The 15,639-nt window shown below is 41.9% G+C and overlaps 1 protein-coding gene across 2 annotated transcripts in view; it reads right to left on the minus strand.

The window, feature by feature from the left end:
* Positions 1–15,639, minus strand: part of BTBD9 (BTB domain containing 9) — a 437,801-nt gene that overhangs the window by 147,127 nt on the left and 275,035 nt on the right. For both annotated transcript variants that reach the window (XM_081093921.1, XM_081093920.1), the window contains exon 7: positions 4,618–4,727. In XM_081093921.1, coding sequence (XP_080950047.1) covers positions 4,618–4,727 — 110 coding nt within the window. The remainder of the gene's footprint in view (positions 1–4,617; positions 4,728–15,639) is intronic.

Here is a 15,639-nt window from a genome sequence, read left to right on the forward strand (position 1 = left end):
CATCTCAGAATTATCAAAAGAGTATTGAGAACATTTCTCTCTTCCTAGCTACTAAATGAAGGAATGACAGAATTAGCTGTAACTATTTTGCAGTTTTAAATAGTTGTGAATGAATATCCAAAAGAAACAACCAACAATTTTCTGTGTTTCTTGATAGACACATATACTACCACCTATAGGATATTCTTATAAAAATACAAAATAAAAATAAAACTTGAATCAGATTAAGCCTCTACCAAGTTACAAGAAACACAAGAGAGGAACATGTTGAATACTACCATGGGGATTTAATCACCAAAATGCAGGCTGTTAGAAACTCTACAAGATAAAAACCTAACTTTTTCAACAAATAAACGGGGGGGGGGGGGGGGGGGGGAGAGAGAGAGAGACTTGTAACAGCTATTTATTGAGTATGGATTTCATCTGAATTCTGATTTAAACAGCCTGTAAAAACACACAGATTCAACTCCAGACTTTCCCCTAACTAGGAACATTTGAACACTGAATATTAAATACGCATAAAGAATTAATGTTCAATTTTGGGATATATAATACTAGAGGCCTGGTGCATGAATTAGTGCAAGGGTGGGGCCCCGCCGGCCAGGGTGATGGGATGCAGGAGGCTGGCTGGCCAGCGCCACCCCCATCGGGTGGGGGACCGATCGGGGTGGGGCCAGATGGAGGGAGGAGCCGAGGGTGGTTAGCCAGCTGGCCTCGCCCCCTAATTAAAGTCCCGGTTGAGGGGACAACTTGCATATTAGCCTTTTATTGTATAGGATTATAATTATAGCTACAAAAAGGAGTCCTTACTTTTAGAGACACATTTTGAAATATTTATGGGTAAGATGAAAAAATGTCTGGGGATTGCCTTAAAAATTATCTGATGGGGAGGAAGTAGGCAGTGTATAAACTAAGTTGTCTGTGAGTTGATAGTTCTTTAAGCTGGGTGGAGAGTACTGGTCTACCTGAATAAGTAATAGGGTATTCAAGAAGTGAATTTAAATATGAGATTAAATGCAAAGAAATCTTGGCAATGATTATGAAAAAGTGGAAGGACTTGGCACAGAAAGTGTAGTGCCAAGGCAAAACAGACACATTCTTTGGGAGGCTGAATGCTTATGAAATAGCAGTCATATCTATTCTAATATTCCTTCCATGCCTCACTAGTAAGACAGGTTCACGCTCCTATATACTACTAGAAGCCCATTACAGTGCACTGGTGAGGTCTCTCGGCCTGGCCTGCAGGGATTGAGCCGAAACCAGCTCTCCGACATCCCCCGAGGGGTCCCGGATTGCGAGAGGGCAGTTCTTGGGTGATGCACCCCAGAATCAAGTGCCCTCCTCTCTGGTTCTGGGTGCACGTCTGCCCCCTGGTGGTCAGTGCACGTCATAGCTACCGGTCAGACTGTCGAACGGTTAGCCGGTTGCTTAGGCTTTTATATATATAGACTAGAGGCCTGGTGCACGACATTCGTGCACTGGGAGGGTCCCCTCAGCCCAGCCTGCACCCTCTTGCAGTCCAGGACCCTGGGGGGAGCGGGCCTACGCCAGCAGGGGGACATCCCCTGAGGGGTCCTTAGTGCTGCCTTGGAGGTGGGAGAGGCTCCTGCCACTGCTGCTGCACTCACCAGCCATAAGCCTGGCTTGGAGCTGAGCAGCACTCCCCCTGTGGGAGCACACTGACCACCAGGGGCCTGCTCCTGCATTGAGCATCTGCCCCCTGGTGGTCAGTGCGCATCATAGCGACCCATTGTTCCACCGTTCGGTCGATTTGCATATTAGCCTTTTATTGTATAGGAGGATACTCCTAATGAAAAGGAGACAGTCATCACAGGCTGACTCCTAGGCAAGAATACCTCCCAGCATGGTCCAGAAGCAGCCACCACATGAAGGAGAGGATGAGGTGGGGGCATGCTGTGAGGGGGTCTGACACTCAGATCTGGTCAGTGTGGTTAAAGCTCCCATGGATACATGAGCCCACACAACTCCCAAGCTTCCCCATGAATCTGTACAAGTGTCGCAGCGTGCAGAATGACATGCTGTCAACAAAAATGGGACAGAAACCCTTTGGTAGGAGAAAACTAAAATCTTACGGAGCTAATGTCATTTATTTTTATTTATGTTTTTCCTGGAATCATCATACATGTTAAGTAATAACATTAAAGTTTGATTTAAAAAAAATGCAAACACTACATTTTTAAAGTAATTTAAGGCGTATAAGGAGAGTACTACTCTAATTAGAGTAGCCTATACTATAATACAATGACCACGAGCTGTGAAAGAAAGAAGTTCTGAATCTTGAAACATCAAAGTAGGGTTTGATACCCTATTCACGAAGACATTATTTTAGTTTTGCTCTTTTTCCCTCATGAAAACCTGGAGCTTGTATCAGTGGTTCTTGAGGTTGGAGTGCACATTTCACAGGACGTGGGAAGGAATAAGCGGTTGTCAGCTATAATTTAAAAGTAACTCTGGGTGGTTCTGACATTCACTTTGTCCCCTTTACAGGGCCACTCCTTTCTCCCAGCCCCCAGTAGAGTGGCTGATGAAACCTGTGTGCTGCCGAAATTTACCTGAAGTTATCACATGGAAGGCTGGCAATTACTATTTCAAACACCCCTTTCAACTAAGCAGAGCTACATGTCAGACAGGTACACCCTCAGGACTCACACACCTCCCTGTCTGCACGGGGCAGCTGTGAGCTATGAAGATAGCAGGAGGAGGCCCAGATGGGATCCCATTGCAGGCCACCTGCCCATATGTGCACCCCACCCCTGCCCACCTGCACCACTGCTCCATCTGGCTGAGGGGAGATGACAGGCAGATGACTGCAGTGTTCTTTGCAGTCAGACTTGTGAGCACCAGAGAAAGGGCTCGACGAAAAGTGTTTGACCAGACACCAAAAACACTTCTTGCATCTCTGTAGTCTTCTCTCACCCCTGACACACCTGAGACTATCATGGCTTCAGACTATGCTGACTACTTCAGTGTAGACAAAACACAGACCAAGAACAGCAACCCTCACTACAAGTAATCCCGAGTTTAATTCCTGTAACAGCCTCTCATGCCAGATCAGCCTGTTTCTTCGATAATTACAGTGTCCACAAACCTGTTCTTTTTCCAATAAAAATGGGGTCCTTTTTAAAGTAGGTGGCACCTTCTATGCAGCACATTCAAAACTGCAGTGCACTGGGTGGAAATGAGTAGACAAATGCTACACATCTTAAGACTATGAAGGTGGTCTTGTTTCTAAGATTCTTCCCAGGGAGGACTGCCATAACCACACACAGTGAGGTCTGAAGTCTATGAAAGAACCTGGAGAGGACCTGAACCCTCCCTATAGCTCCATCACCAATATTCCACACAGCCCACAAAATTAAAAACCTTGATAACATTAGGTAAGACTTCAGCAGTATTAGTTTTCAAATTTCTTAAAAGTTACAAAATTATTAATATTTATATTAAAAATCATATCCATAACAAATTTAAAACCAAATTATTTATTTTAGTTGAGCTCTAAAAGTTCTCTATGTGTTGGGATAATTTCTACTCCTACTGTTTTATTAATGCTACTCTCCTATATTTCCATGATAAAGGATTACATTTAGGGCACAGCAGGTGTTAGGAAAATGTAGACGGATGACCAAAGAACTAGAAAGCATTTGCAGGTTACACTGCCATGATTTTAGGATCTCTGTCACTATGCTGTGTCCCAGCATGGACAGGACTTGAGAAGGGGAGGAGAAGTGAGTCCTTTGTGAAGGCAAAAACTTCTACTTTGCAGGGACATCTCATCCCCCTCCTGAACCCCCAGGATGCATGTTCCATGAGGCTACGGTAAAGGCACAGATTTAAGAATCTAATTAGTCAAACCATGATCCTGGTGAGAGCTGAGTAAAAACCTGTGGGCCTGGGAAAAAGGAACAAAAAGGAAAAGCTACTCGTGACATCTAGAATGCCAAGACCTGGTGGGACTGTACACAATGCCAGACCATACAGTACCTAAAACAAATACAACACACAACAGAAAGCAACCAAACAAATAACCAAAGTTTAAAATATAACTTTTGGAAAGATCAATCAGGAAGTACTTCCCCCAAGGTAACCTGTCTTTCACAATGACAATTCAGTTACTCTGGTCTTATTCAAATCCATAACAAATTTAAAACCACTTTCTTAAGGTGAACTTGGCTAAGCAGGGCAAATATGGACTGAAAAGAACATACATTCATATCGAATCAAAGCCAAAAATACGTGCATAGCCTGTTATACAGACCTCCTCCTTGATCTTACTACCATTAAGTACAGAAAAGCCTTCGGTATGAAAGGCTTTGCCTGGCTGTCATAAGCATTCGCCACATAGCACATCTGAACGAATCACTAGAACATTTTCAATTCTTAACTACTAGAAAAATACTGATATTCTTTTAAGTTTACTAGTATTATTTTGACTTCTTCTAAAAATATAAGCCCTCCCCTGTGTCACTCAGCCTTAAGGCATTCAAACCAACCAAATTTCTTAGTCAAAGCTGATTAAGAGATGAGGCAAGGGAATAAAAGAAATACTTGAAAATAAAATATCTAAGCAGATGTACAAAATGTAGCTGTAATACTTACCTATCAGGCCCTTCTCGAGAGTGAAGGTTTGGTTTGTAAACATGCATTCAAAAGCCACAATGTGAAAAATCTTGTTCACTGTGTTGTGAGTCCCAACTATTCGAATATATCTGGGGGTAAAAAGAAAAGAAAGTTTGTTGAAGAAAATGAGCTTCCGTCACAACCAATCCAAAAATAACAGTAAGACATATTACATAAACATACAGTGTACCAGGGCCTGGACTAAAGGAGATTTTGAACTTGACTTCAGACCCTGTACCTGCTCCTTAGGGCAGGCTCCAACTGAGCCTTAGAAGAATTACAACAAAATTAGGAAGATAGCACTTTCCAGAGAATTAAGCAGGACTTAAGATTTGATTTACCTAGAAAATCAAACCATGTACTATTCAGCTCAAATCCTGAACGTCAGTACAACTATACATCCATGAGACATTTACGCTGGAGAATAACGAACTGCTTCTATCTCTGTCTGTGGTTAGGAATGTGCCCGTACACAGGTGCACAAACACATAGAAAATCAAACACTTTCAAATTCAATGAAAGTTTTCATCCATTGGAGACAAATACATGAAATCAATATTGTTTTCTTGCTTAAAAGAAATATCCACAGAACCACTGGAAAACACTCACAGTTTCTTGTATTTTAGTACAGCTCCCAAATCGTTGTTGGGAAGTTACCCCCCGCCCCCGCACCGCCCTTCCCCCCTCCCCGCCCCCCGCCTTTACTGCTGGGAAGCCTTCTCCTGACCAGAGGAAGTGATCCGCAGAGGTGACCCAGCCTGCTCTGCACCTCCCTCCGGCCCACAGGGATCTGGCATCTGCACACAGTGCAGAGTTTCACAGGGCAGGTCTTGAGCATCTTGGCCTGTTCCCCCTCTGTAGCTCCCTGGAGGCTTCACCTCCAACAAACAAGCATTAACCCTGGAGTGACTTGCTCCTTTCAATCTCCAAAGGGACCTGACAGTTCACAGGTTAATGAACAGACACTCTCATTCTTCTGAGTGCCACAGGGGGAATGTACCACATTCTTACTGGAATTCAAAGGAAGAACCAGGAAAAATAACTAGATTAACTGATGACACTCTCCCAAATTATGAACTATCCACTCTGTAGGACAGGGCATATTAAACGCACAGATTTCAATTAGGAGATGACAGACCAGGCCAGGGTTCAGCAATATCCTCTCTCTACTGTGTAAAGCAACCTTCAACTTAGATGATACAATTTTACTTCTGAGTTAATCGCTGTTCACTAATTCGGTAATTTCCTTATATTGCTCATCACTCCAAGTTAACTGTGTAACATAAATGCCGATTTTAAAAATTCTCATTAAGGAGACTAGATTTGGGGGTTTTACATCATGGGCTATTTTCCCTCCTGTTTCTTCAAGCCTGAATCTCACAGCAATCCCTGTGCACCTCATTTAGCCATCTGTTCCTTGACACGAGCTGGTCACTCATCTTCATAACCAATAGAAATGCCATCTCCTGGACTGGCTGTTTAGCACGCCCACAGCCATTGCGGGAGACACTGTGCTTCCCGTGTGGAGCGCCAGGGCAACTGGTCCGTCACCAGAGCCCTCTGGTGAAGCAAAAAGCTGGTCCTGATCTATTTTCTTTGGCCCTCAAGGCAGACTGAAGGTGCTGAATTCCCTGGGTTTGGGTGCGTTCCTTTAAAAGAGATTCTATGGTGTGGGTAGAACAGATTGCATTGTTCTTTACTGTGAGCGGTGATACTGGGCTTTCTGGAAGGGAAGGGGTGTGTTAAGGCTGGCACCTGGGCCTGAATCTAATTTTGCCCATTTCCTTAAAACCACAGAAACACAACCAGCATAGCATTTTCAGCTGCTCGTGGTCGTGACGGCCTGAGTGCTGCTATCTGCAGCGTGGAGGGGATGGAGGGGATGTGGTTTGGTGCAATTTGATCAGACCACTCTTTTGCTCCATAGGTCAAGCCTCCACCAGAGGAGAGACAGCTCTCCTAATACTGTGCAAGGCAGAGGAGCCTGACAGCAACTAACAGAGCCTTTCTCCTTGGCAGTTCTCAAGGTTAACAGTCCCACTGACAAGGGGATGCGGTAGTGATCCCCCTCCCTCTCCCCTCTTTTTAAAAATGATATGGAACCAAGTTCTCCAAGTTTAAGTAATAGTCATTTCCCAAAATTTACCCTGGTGCAAATGTCAGGAATTGGAGAAAATATGCAACCTTCCTTTCCCTCGTTCCCTAATTATAAGAAACTGAAAATAAAAAACTGTACTGGAATAAATTTCACAGCCTTAATGAAAGTGTTTGTGATAACAAACAAGATAATACTTATGGCTGGAAAAGCACGAGAGATGCCTCCAGATAAAAAGTTCTATATAAATGAAGATAATGTTATCTCTGCTGCACAATCCTGAGGTCAAATTAGCAATTCACCACTGTATATTATACTTCTTGATTAGCCTGTTCTATGTAATGCTCATAACAAGTTTAATTATTCTAGTTCTACAATACTTTGTAAGTTTCCAAAAAATTATAGCATAATTTACAAAAACGGCATACAGTCCCTATTCAAATACACATTTTAAAAAATGGTAACAAAGTCAAGAAATCATGCTCCTTTTCTCCAGCAAGGAGCTGCTGGCATAGGACTCTGTCCTTCACTGAAGATCTCAACTAGAACTAGCAAATAGGCTTCAACTCATCCCCCAACTTCGCAACCGGCAAGGTGGCCTGCAGCTCTACATTGCAAACTTCGAGGTCCTGTGCAGCTCAAGTGGAGGGGGCTCCTGATCCATGAGCAGTGTCTCCAGGGGGAGGGAGGTGGCACAGATTTTCTTAATGGGACTCACAATGGAGCCTCCCGAGGCAGAAGGGAAGTTATTACCTGAGATATTGAAAAGCCAAGGGATGGGGATGAGAAAGAGTCCTCTCTCACTTTTTTATTTTTCTTGAAAAACAAAGCAAAACTTGCTCTGGTTCATAACACTTAAACCAGAGAAGTAACTACCATATTTTTTTCTGTCACAAATTTTTGAATAAGAGGCAAAGTTAATGATTAATTTTTTTCCTTTCAACATCCTCTCTCCAATGCACAGTCAGACTCTGATTTAACCTGGTAATCGGGGCAGTGACAGCTCGTGACGTCATCTGTGTTCAGAGAGAGCGCTGCTGAACAATCTAACAGCTGCCCTTTGTTCTCTCCAGGTCCTCAACAGCAGATCAGACAGTTGAAGATAATTAAACCTGTAACAGTGCTCAGGAAGGCAGATATGCAACAGATTGGCCATTTCTTGTGAGGATGAATGCTGTCCACATGATCCCTGGTGTAACAGTCTGTTTCCAAAATTCTCCTCCCTTCCCTATGTTAGTTGTCTTCTAGTTACTGACAAAGACTGGGTCCTGAACATAGTTTAGAAAAGTGTGTTTCAATGCAGAAGTTTCTAGGAGCTGTAAGAGTGTGGGTGAAAGCAGGTTCTGTCTTTTTTAATCGAATGAAATCTAAAACCTCCAAGGTTGCCACTCTAAAGTTGAAAGGCACTATGGAGTTTTGAAGAATGTGTTTTAGAGTCTAACAGAGCCAGGTTTGTGGCCCAGCCCCATCATTTAATTCGCTGTGTCACTTTGGGGGAAATGCTTTAAACCTTTTTAAGCTTTCGCTTCCCTATAAAGTGAGGTCGGTAACAGAGACCTTATAGGATATTTAAATGAGGTAAGCATGTAACATGTCTAATTCAGGGCTTGCAGAGTAGGATATCTTTAAATAGAAATTTAAAGAGTAGATCATTGGGTACAGAAGGTCTTTGTTTGAACTTTGAGAAAACTGGTTGTCTGGGCAAGAATTCTTAACTGTGGCTGCTAAAATGGTGCATCTGTAAGGAGGCAGGCCCAGGGGCAGACTTCAAGAACACAGGCGGGGTCTTGTCCTTGCTCTAGGGCCGTGGCCAGCAAACTGCAGCTTGCGAGCCACATGCGGCTCTTTGGCCCCTTGAGTGTGGCTCTTCCACAAAATACCACAAAATACCACGTGCGGGTGCGCACATACAGTGCGATTGAAACTTCGTGGCCCATGCGCAGAAGTCGGTATTTTGTAGAAGAGCCATACTCAAGGGGCCAAAGAGCCGCATGTGGCTCGCGAGCCGCAGTTTGCCGAGCCACAGTTTGCCGACCACTGCTCTAGGGCATAACAGCGAAGGCACTGAGGGCCACAGTAAGAAGATGACCTGGCTTCTACAGTATTTCCCACTTCAAGGCCCTAATCTTTAGAAAAGCCTATTTATAATACCCTTGACCTGACTCAGCTATGCATGAGGAGGCAAGGCAAGAATCCTCTGCCCATATTTGGTCCAGCAACCCACACCCACAGAAGAGTTTCCTTTTTGTGGGAACCCTAGAAGTTTAACCCCTAGAGTGCTGGGGAGCGTGATCGCGCTCCTCCTGCAGTGTCACTATTAGAAGCTAGTAGTTCACTCTTTATTGACAGATGGCACCTAAGTGCAGAAAACAAATGTAGTAAAGGTTTCCTTAAGTTTTTGAATATGTAACTTCATTTACTTGCGATTAATAATTTTTTTCCTAAACTGCTGTAAAATCAGCAAAAATGCCTTGGCAATTTTAGCATAGTTCCTAGGATATTGGTTGGCACTCAAAGGGTTAAGGAAAACAGGATTTCCTAACAGTGGGCATCATAATACTGTGGCCTACAAGGCATTTGCTTTGAAGGTTTCACTGCATTCCCTGCTTGCTCTGGGAAGGTACAAATTCCTACTCTTAACTTATCTTTCCATCATTTCTTATCAGGATGCTACCAGGTTTAATTTCTAAGTCATAAACATTAGAACTTTAACATCCTAAAGAAAACAGAAACAAACAGCAACTTGAACATTCCTACACTAAACCCTTGATATTTATTCTCTAGTCTTTGATTCTGGTGGAGCACAAGCCTATGTGTAGCAGTTTCTACAACAAGATCAAATTGAATTCCGTAAGAAATATTTAAATGAGCTCTCATGGGATCAACTAAAGCCAAAATCCATCAGAATTCTATTCTTTGGTAAACAAAGTTTTATTCTCAAAGTGAACTTCATATTCTTGGGTTAAACAAAGACTCTTGAGAAAACTAGAGTTAGCCTAAGACTCGTGCATGAGAAGGGATGCCTAACATTTTGGCTCTCTCTCTGAGGTGGCCACAGAGAACTCTAGGAAGAAAACCTGTTCTTAGCTGTGGCCAGATGCAGTGACGCAACAAAACTTTAGCTATAGCTTTTACTAGGGAGTTGGGACCATGTGGGATTTGGATTCATCATTTCTAAAATTTCCATTGGACTTTTCCTCTCAAGGACATACTAAGAATGTACATAAATAATTCTCTAACCCAAAAGCAGGTAATATCTGTGGGTTTCCCCAGTATGAAATTTTCTTCTAGTTCTGGGTACAATGTTAGTGCTCTTATAATCAAACCACACTGGAGGGGAAGTGAATTCAGGTCTTGTTGCTAAGGCAGCGAGTGGAAAACAGTTTACTGCCAGAATGACAAAAAGCTTCTAGAAAAAGCATGTTGCAACAGGAAAGATTTGTTACTCTTAGAGAGCCTTCCCTCTGGCTGATCTGTGGAGCTATAGATTCTCCTCTACTGACTTCAGCAAAGGCCCCAGCAGCGCTTGCTTATTTGGGAGAGGAAGAATTATTGAAAGGCTAAACACTGCGTCCCGAGTGAGCCTAAGCAGAGGCTACTGTCTCAGGGAGCAGTCCTGACCGTGGGACCGCTAGCCCTGCAGAGGGAGCGATCACCTTTCTCCACCTCTGCTATTCAACCTGAAGGGCAAATCAAATGAGAAGTCATCTTGTGTTTCAGAGAAAACTGATGCTATGCAGAATCAAGTATGCAGAGGGGTAAGATGGGCAAATAATTACTAACACATCAGAACCCAGTGTTTCTATAATAGATAGTCATTTCAACTTTAGAGATAAATATTTAAGTGCTGTTTTTTATTTGGAGGAAATAAATGAATTTTGAACAGTAGTAGGCTTTTTTCCCCACCTCCAAGTACATAAACCTAAAACCTGCCATAAAAATATGCCTTAAACTTATGAAATTATATTTGGAGTTAATATCACAAAAGGATGTAATTATAATATTTACATAAATCATATGAAAATGATATAATATGTAAAATTTATGTAATTCATTCAAATTCTCTGCTTATATATTTAACCTGCAGGTATATTGGGTAAGTCTGCTTTTAATCAAGATTTAATAAACACCTATAAGGTATAAGAAATTGTGTTAATCACTGTGAGGAATGGACCCAAAAGATAGAGGACATAAACCTACATTTAGAGAAGTTTACAATGCAGTTTAGAAGGAAAGACTAAAATACCTTGGTATAGTGATGAGAAAGACAAACCTATTGACACGTGGAGTCTAACCTTAAAACACCGCATTTAGCAACATGAACTTTAAAAGCCCTCCCTGTGTGGAGGGACCTAGAGATGATTATGCTAAGTGAAATAAGCCAGTCAGAGAAAGACAAATATTACATGATCTTATCTATATGTGGAATCTAATGATCACAATAAACTGATGAATAAAATTGAACCAGAGGCATGGGAATATGGAACAGACTGATGAATCTCAGACAGAAAGGGGGAGGGAAGGAGGGTGTGAGGAAAGATTAGCCAAAGAACTTATACGCATACTTGCATTGCCCATGAACACAGACATAGGGTGGTGAAGGCCGGGGGTAGAGTGGGAACTGGGTGTTGGGAGGCAAGGGAGAAATAAAAGGTGGAGGGCGCATCTGTACACTTTCAACAATAAAGATTTTTAAAAATATAAAAAAAGCCCTCCCTGTAAACTATTCTTGCTTCAAAGACCAAACCAAAACAAACGTGGCTAAAAGAGAAATACCGCCCCCCACACACAAATGATCACCGACTCAGCCAGCAAATATTAAATGTTAACTGAGCACTTACTGTGTGCCAGCTACTGTTGCTGGATGTTAGGATATGGGATTGAATAATACAGAGAAAATCTCTTCCCTATGATATTTACCTTTCAGGTCAAGAAATGACAACAAATTAAAAAGCAAATAACTACCCAGTGGATGGTAGGTGATCTGTTTAGCACAGAACTTTATAGACCATCTTGCTAAATTGGAAAGATAAGCAGTTATGAAACTTCTCTCTGCAGGAATAAAAGAGGGTCAAATGGGAGTGCACAACTAGCTGCCTGAGAACGTGGACACAGTGTAAATGAGTCTGAGGTGTAGAGATATTTAACAGGATATAGGCAAAAAGCTAATTAAGTAGGCTTCTTAGGATCTGGAAAGAGGAACTCATTTGAATTTCATGGAAAGAAATATTTATTTAATGGTTTAGTTTTCTTTTTATCTTTGCTTTTTCTCAGATTGTAATTTTCAAGGGATTATAGAGAGACAAAATGGTAAGTGGAAGATATAAAATAAAAAATGAATAGTAGAGAGAGGATGGAGAGAAGGACAGAAAAAGAGGTGCGATAAAGGTAGGGGTGGAGGGGGGAGAGGGAGAGGGAGAGGGAGAGGGAGAGGGAGAGGGAGAGGGAGAGGGAGAGGGAGAGGGAGAGGGAGAGGGAGAGGGAGAGGGAGAGGGAGAGGGAGAGGGAGAGGGAGAGGGAGAGGGAGAGGGAGAGGGAGAGGGAGAGGGAGAGGGAGAGGGAGAGGGAGAGGGAGAGGGAGAGGGAGAGGGAGAGGGAGAGGGAGAGGGAGAGGGAGAGGGAGAGAGAATGAATGGATATGAATAACCCAATCCCTTCCCTATCTCTGTTATGTGCTAATGTGAACAAATCCCCATGTGGGAATACTGTTAACCAATTTTATTACTCAATAAAACATTTTAAATCAACACAAAGTATATTTTAAGAAATAGAACTAAATTACCAAAAGTTCAACATTTGCATTTTTTCATTAACTTTTCCCCTAGCCTTAGATGCTAGGGGAGGGAGAAAAAATTTCACTAGTTTTATCTCTAAAATGGCTGCATTATCTTTTTCAGTTTATCCAATAAGCTGTGCATTTCCACGAATGTAGACAAATAAGCCTAATGGAATTGTGCACTAGAGAAAAAGCAGAAGAAAATTAAATTAGTTTTCCTTTGAATCTGTAAGAACTCATTTGTTGAATATGACCTATAACAAGCCTGTCTTAGGAACATGATGGGTAAGGAAAGTTTCTCTCTCTCTTTCTTTTTTTTTTAACCTAATATTAGGGTGGATATATGGTATTTATTTATTGTAACAAAAATTTAAGAACTTGGAGTAAAAGATTAAACAGAGAAGAAAGGCAAACAGAAGGAGAAAAAATTTGCCTCTTCTCAAAGAAAAATCTAGGAATCCAAGAACGCAAACATTTGACACACTGAGAAATAAGACAGGAATTGCCCGAGACAGTCAGAATAACAGAAGTGAAAACTGAGCACCAAAGTCAAGCGAGCACTAGAGAAGAGTAAGGAAATCACAAATCTTCATTCCAGATCCCGGAGAAACCAGCACTGGAATTAAAATGGACACTATCATCTTCCGAACACATCCCACGTGCTGGCCTTGGCATGCATTCTTTCCTTTCATGGTAACCCATTACCCACACACCCACACAATCAGGCTGCCGACTGATCTCAAAGCTCCAGAGAACAACCAGCCCTGAAAGCTTCTGTATTCTTAACACATTATGTGGTGCGGGCAACAAGAGCTCCTCAGAGAAAAAACTAAAATATATTTGGGGAAAACAAGCCCAACCCATAAAAGTCCCACACTTGCCATCTACTATCCCCAAACTGCTTCAATGCTCACAAAGAAATTCAGAGACCCTTCTTTGCCTTTGGGAAATTCTGGACCTTCACCTACAGAATGGATAAAAAAAAAAAATCTAGAGATTTACTTAGCACATAATTCAAGCATCAGTATAACTATGTACAAAGCAACCAACCAGAGGCAGAGTTGTCAAAGTGAATAGAAATAGTACTACAAAAACTTGAGGGAAGTATTTTTGTCTTGGGTGCCAGACTGGGTAAGCATGACGTACTGTCTCAGGGACTGTGAACGCTGGAAGCCCGTGGCTAATCTCAGTGGAGAAGTCTGTCCTCCAGGTTCCAATAGCATGAAGGATTACTAATTTCAGCATTAGTGCTACAAGAGATTCTGCTGCTAAAATCTGTCAATGTGTTAGAACTTTAACACAAGAAAAACAGAAAAGAAAACACAAGATGCTCCAAGTGGCACTATTAGGTCGTCTGCAGAGTCTGCAGCTTATAAAAGAACTGAGCAGACATGGGACAGTTTCAAACCTCACAGTCTGCCCAAGACACCTCCCATATTCACACCTTCTGTGTTAGGAGTCCTATGCACTGATGAAGTTTAATTTTGAAGCCTCTCCCGATCCATATTTTTGGATTAGCAAGCAGGTTGGGAGATACAGTAGTTGGCAAGAATTTTTTTCCCTTCCCAAAGCTTCTTGAGAGTTCAACCATTCATGACCTAGACTTTACTGGTACAGCATTAGTGCTAAGCCAGTGATCAGAAAGGAAATATCAAGCCTTACACTTGTTTCAGAAATTCAAGGAAAGAAAAACATATGAAATGCACATAAACTGTGGATTTTGTAAGAGAGGATTTATTTTTTAATAAACAAGAAGATTCTATGATATTGCTGATAGTCACTGCTACTGCTGTGGTGTTTGGACTCCTCATTAAAATAAAACAGACTGTGGAACCTCAGAGGGAAGAGAGGGGAGGAGATAAACCAAAAACCTTGTATGCATATATGCATAACCCATGAATACAGACAAGGTGAAGGCCTGGGGCAGGGAGCGGGCCACGGGCTAGAAACAGTCAAGGGGGGGGGGGGTGCGTAGGAGGGGGCATATGTAATATTTTCAACAATAAAGATTTAAAAAAGAAAAATAACTGGCTTGAGGAAACTCCATACTGTTTTCCAAAATGGCTGCATAAGTCTGCATTCCCACCAGCAGTTCACAAGGGTTCCTTTTGCTCCACTTCCTCAATGGTACTTGTCATTTGTTGATTTATTGATGATAACAATTCTGACAGGTGTGAGGTGATACCTCATTGCTGTTTTAGTTTGCATCTCTCTGATGATTAGTTACTTTGAGCATTTTTTCATATGTCTCTTGGCCATCTGTATGTCTACTTTGGAGAAGTGTCTATTTAGATCCTTTGCCCTATATACACCCCTATGTTCATAGCAGCACAATTTACAATGGCTAAGATCTGAAAACAACCCAACTTCCCATTAGTAGATGAGTGGATAGAAAAGCTGTGGTACATTTATACTGGAATACTACATAGCTGTAAAAAAGATGGATCTCTTACCCTTTGAGACAACATGGAGGGACCTGGATAGTATTATGCTAAGTGAAATAAGTCAGTCAGAGAAAGAGGAGTATCATATGATCTCACTCATATGTGGAATCTAAAGAACAAAAGAAACTGATACACAAAACAGATCCAGAGACATGGAAGCATAGGACTGTTGAATCTCAGAGGGAAGGTAGGGATGGGTGGGTGAGTGGGAAGAGATTAACCAAAGAACTTGTATGCATATATGCATAACTCATGGACACAGACAATAGTGTGGTGAAGGCCTGGGGCAGGGGGCAGGTGCAAGCTAGAAGGGGTCAATGGGGGAAAAGGGGAACATCAATACTTTTTATTTCAACAATAAAAGGTAAATAAATAAAACTGGCTTGACTATTTCTTTTTCTTCTTTTACATTTTAAAAGTACAGTTTTACACATACATAGTTTAAAAAGTCAAATAGCCTAGTTTTTCTTCAGAACTTTTAAGGTCTTATTCGATTGCCTGTCAAGCTGCTAGTTTTGCCAGAAGTCATTATGATACATGACCTGGCTTCTCTCTTCTTCCCCTTCTTCCTCTTCCTCCTATTCTTTTTTAAACAAAACATGTCCTGCTCTAGAAGCATATACGTTTTCTTAACATCCCTGGTATTCTGAAATTCCATGATGATGTGCCCTTGTGTGGGTTTATTT

The sequence above is a fragment of the Myotis nattereri genome (assembly GCF_964212035.1).
Source record: "Myotis nattereri genome assembly, chromosome: 6".
NCBI classification, from domain to species: Eukaryota; Metazoa; Chordata; class Mammalia; order Chiroptera; family Vespertilionidae; genus Myotis; species Myotis nattereri.